Raw genomic sequence first — 3,254 nt, 5'->3', positions numbered from 1 at the left:
CGGCAGGATCTCCCGGGAGGAGAGCGGGGTGAGAGGAGGAGACGACCAAAGAAGAGGGCAAAGGAGAGGAGATGGTGGGAGACTGGCCTGCCCGGAAGTGACTACCCAGACCGTTTGGGCTCTGACTTTTAAATCTTTTCCAAAACGAGTACTCCTTAGCATGTGAGAAAGAAAAGCACTGCAATTTGGGTTGAAAAATAAAGGATTTATTTTAGAAGTTAATTGAAAGGGTAAAGAGAGAAGAAAACTTAATATTTATTTGCATCTACTCGAAGAACGAAACCAAAGATCACACAGCAACACGCAAATTACATGAAGCAACGAAAAATAAAATGTGACGGGGCTCAAGGGAGTGCAGTGAGAAGGATCCAGACCGGTGATCTGGCCCCTCTTTCCACCCAAAACTGTAGGTGAACCTCCACCCAGAGGCACCCACATAAGGGAGGTGGAAAGAAGTGACGTTAAATAAATAACAGGAAACAACGATGCTAACAATAACAACGAAAGAGCGACGAGGTTAGACGTGTTGGAAGGACTTGCATATGACTCGGAGAAGTTACAATTACTTTCCGGAGGCCACCTCTACAGTGCGCTGGGGGTCTAGCTGGAGCCGCGAGCTGGGGTCGGAGCGTTCTCAGGCCGTTGGGAACACTGTCAATCCCTCGCTCTGCAGCAGCCAGTAATTACCACTTCAATGACAGCAGACAGTAGAGGATGGGCCAGAGCAAGTGTCCGCTGCTGCTTGCGAACAGCTAAGTGATCTCAGTATGTGGGCGCTTTTCTGGAGTCTGACCTCTGTGGAGAACCGGAGAACCGCTCAGAGGCCAGAACTCCCCGCACACTTTCCCTGAACTCAGTCCATGCTACCTTAGAGAACTTACAGCAAACCAAAGAATGAGATGGATAAAATTTAGGCGGGGAAGGAAGTATAAGACTATCCTTTGGAAACATACATGATTTTATATACTCTAAATAAATCTCCAGTACATGTGTGTTGCCCAGTTAGACTTTGCATTATTATTTATCACTTTCTTCCCATCCCTTCATCCCTTGCCTAATCGTGCTTAGCAAAGTGGCCCCTTCACCGCAGTCCCGTGCTCGGGCCACTTCGCTATCCCCTTGGTTTGGGATCCTGCCCTGAGGTCTCGCCGTCCAGCGCTCCAGGGAGATTTTCAGCACCATGGACAGCACACGTCCCTCCAGGCCTACCCTTCATGACTTTTTCCTTAGCGCCAAAGCTTTCCTGGTGAAAATAGAATGGACAGAAGAGAAACAGAAGGCCAGGACACAACCAGGTGAGATAAAGGGGAAAGCCTGTGGCTTCGGGGAAGAGAACCTGACCTGCCAGAAAACGTCTTGGAGTCCCCCATAAGCGTCCCCCCGGGACGTACACTCAGCTCTCCTGGCCCGGGACGCTGCGCCCCGCCGCAGTCAGTGGACAGCCGAGTACTTCATTCGTTTCTGTTTCTGTCTCTGGTTGCAGAACCAGACTCTCACCACGTTCTTTTTAAGGTCCAGTTTCTCCGCGATGGCCGCGATCTTCTCGGATGAGGGCCGCGGCTGAATAGCGAAGTAGGCCTCGAGTGAGCGTTTCTCTGGCGCTGCGATGGACGTGCGTTTGCGCTTTCGCTCACTACCGTTGAAGAGCTCCGGCTTGCTGTTCTTCTCTCGGTAGGCAGCCTCAGCTTCCTCCAGCCAGGCCTGAAGCACTGGCTTGAGCGCGATCATGTTGTTGTGCGAAAGAGTGAGAGACTCGAACCTGCAGATGGTGCTCTGGCTGAGGGAGCCTACGCCCGGGATCTTGAGGTTGGCTAGAGCCGCGCCCACGTCCGCCTGAGTTACCCCCAGCTTGATGCGCCGCTGCTTGAAGCGCTCCGCGAAAGCCTCCAGCTCTCGTGGGTCCGACTCCACATCGCTGAGGCATGCGGGCATAGCGCTGTGAGGCGCCACGGCGTGTGGGTGACTCATGCCCATGGCCTGGTGCAGGTGGCCCATGGCGCCCAGGTGATGCGGATGGATCTGCGCTGGCATCACCGAGTGCTCGGGCGCGCCCAAACCGCTGACACTCAGCGTGGGCGAGATATGCTCTAGCAGGTCGCCCTCGAGGCCCTGGTGCACCGCGTGGTGCGGGTGCGAGGTGAGCGCAGCCGGGTGGGAGATGGGCACGGTGGACGAAGTGGACGTGCAGGGCACGCTACTCATGGTATGGTAAGTGGCGTCGGGCTTGAACGGATGGTTCTTGCCGTGGGAGACGATGTCCACCGCCGCCAGAGCTTCGGCGCGTGCCAGCAGGCTCTCATCAAAGCTTCCAAATATATTACCCTGCAGCTGCAAGCGAGAAGGCGCACAGCACGGTCAGTGGGGAATACTGTCAACTCAGGATTAAAACACGTTTTCAAGCAACCGAGATGCCTCTCCTCAAAGCCCAGGTCATAAAAATTAATACGGAGACAGAGGTTCTGCTGGAACAGACGTGTGGATCAGAGACATGAATGAGAGAGAGAGGGCGCCGGGAGAGAGCGCAGGGGAGACAGGAGAGGGGTTCAGACAGCAGCGATTGTTCTGGGAGACATGAAAAAAACATGAAGCAAGTGCCTGTCAAAAAATGTGCCTTAGAGCGGTAATTATGCTCCACTACGTACCTGCGGGGCTGGGAGACAGACTCGGCGCATGGCCTCGGAGCCGGAGTGCAGGCTGGAGAATTTGGGTTCTTGAAGCACCGGGTGCATGCCGAAAGGCTGCTTGGTGTTCATGGCCATCATCTTCGCGCGTCTGGCAGGGAGGCAGCGAGGGACATGGATCAGGCTCGTCTCGCTCGCTCGCCGCGCTCCAAGTGAGTGCCGCTCAGCGCCCGCGCTCCCCTCGCCCTCTCGCTCGCTGCCTCCCCTCTCCCCCACCTGCTTCTTCACTCATCTTACAAGCAGCCTGCCAGGAAGGGCCCGGGAGCGCGCAGGCGTGCTCGCGCGCCCAGGACTCGCAAGGGCCCGAGAGGCAAAGCTAGGCAGCCGCTCTCCGCGCGCCTCCTGACCCGCCACGGCCGCCCCCGGTACCGCATTTATACCCCGGCCGGGCCGGGCCTCTCTCCGTCTGCCCCGCCCCGCCTGGCTCCAGCTCGGCCGACCTCCGGATTCTTTCTTCCTCTTTGTGGACTTTCCCCCCAAAGTCCCAAACCTCTCCGTCCTGTCCCAGCTCTCACTGCCCGGATGGAAGAGCAGCCACGGCCTGAGCGGGGCCCAGAGGCTGACCCTACTCCA

At 56.6% G+C, this 3,254-nt stretch overlaps 1 protein-coding gene across 1 annotated transcript; it reads right to left on the bottom strand.

The window, feature by feature from the left end:
- Window positions 1–229: 229 nt before the first annotated feature.
- POU4F3 (POU class 4 homeobox 3) lies at window positions 230–3,009 on the bottom strand. The gene is made up of 2 exons (XM_028528602.2): window positions 2,643–3,009; window positions 230–2,328 (listed from the first exon to the last, which is right to left on the bottom strand). Exons 1-2 carry the CDS (start codon window positions 2,760–2,762, stop codon window positions 1,432–1,434), a joined length of 1,017 nt encoding a protein of 338 aa, XP_028384403.1. The 5' UTR covers window positions 2,763–3,009; the 3' UTR covers window positions 230–1,431.
- Window positions 3,010–3,254: the final 245 nt, after the last annotated feature.

This window comes from Phyllostomus discolor, chromosome 13 (assembly GCF_004126475.2).
Source record: "Phyllostomus discolor isolate MPI-MPIP mPhyDis1 chromosome 13, mPhyDis1.pri.v3, whole genome shotgun sequence".
In the NCBI taxonomy this organism is placed as follows: Eukaryota; Metazoa; Chordata; class Mammalia; order Chiroptera; family Phyllostomidae; genus Phyllostomus; species Phyllostomus discolor.
This window is presented reverse-complemented; position numbering and strand designations above follow the sequence as displayed.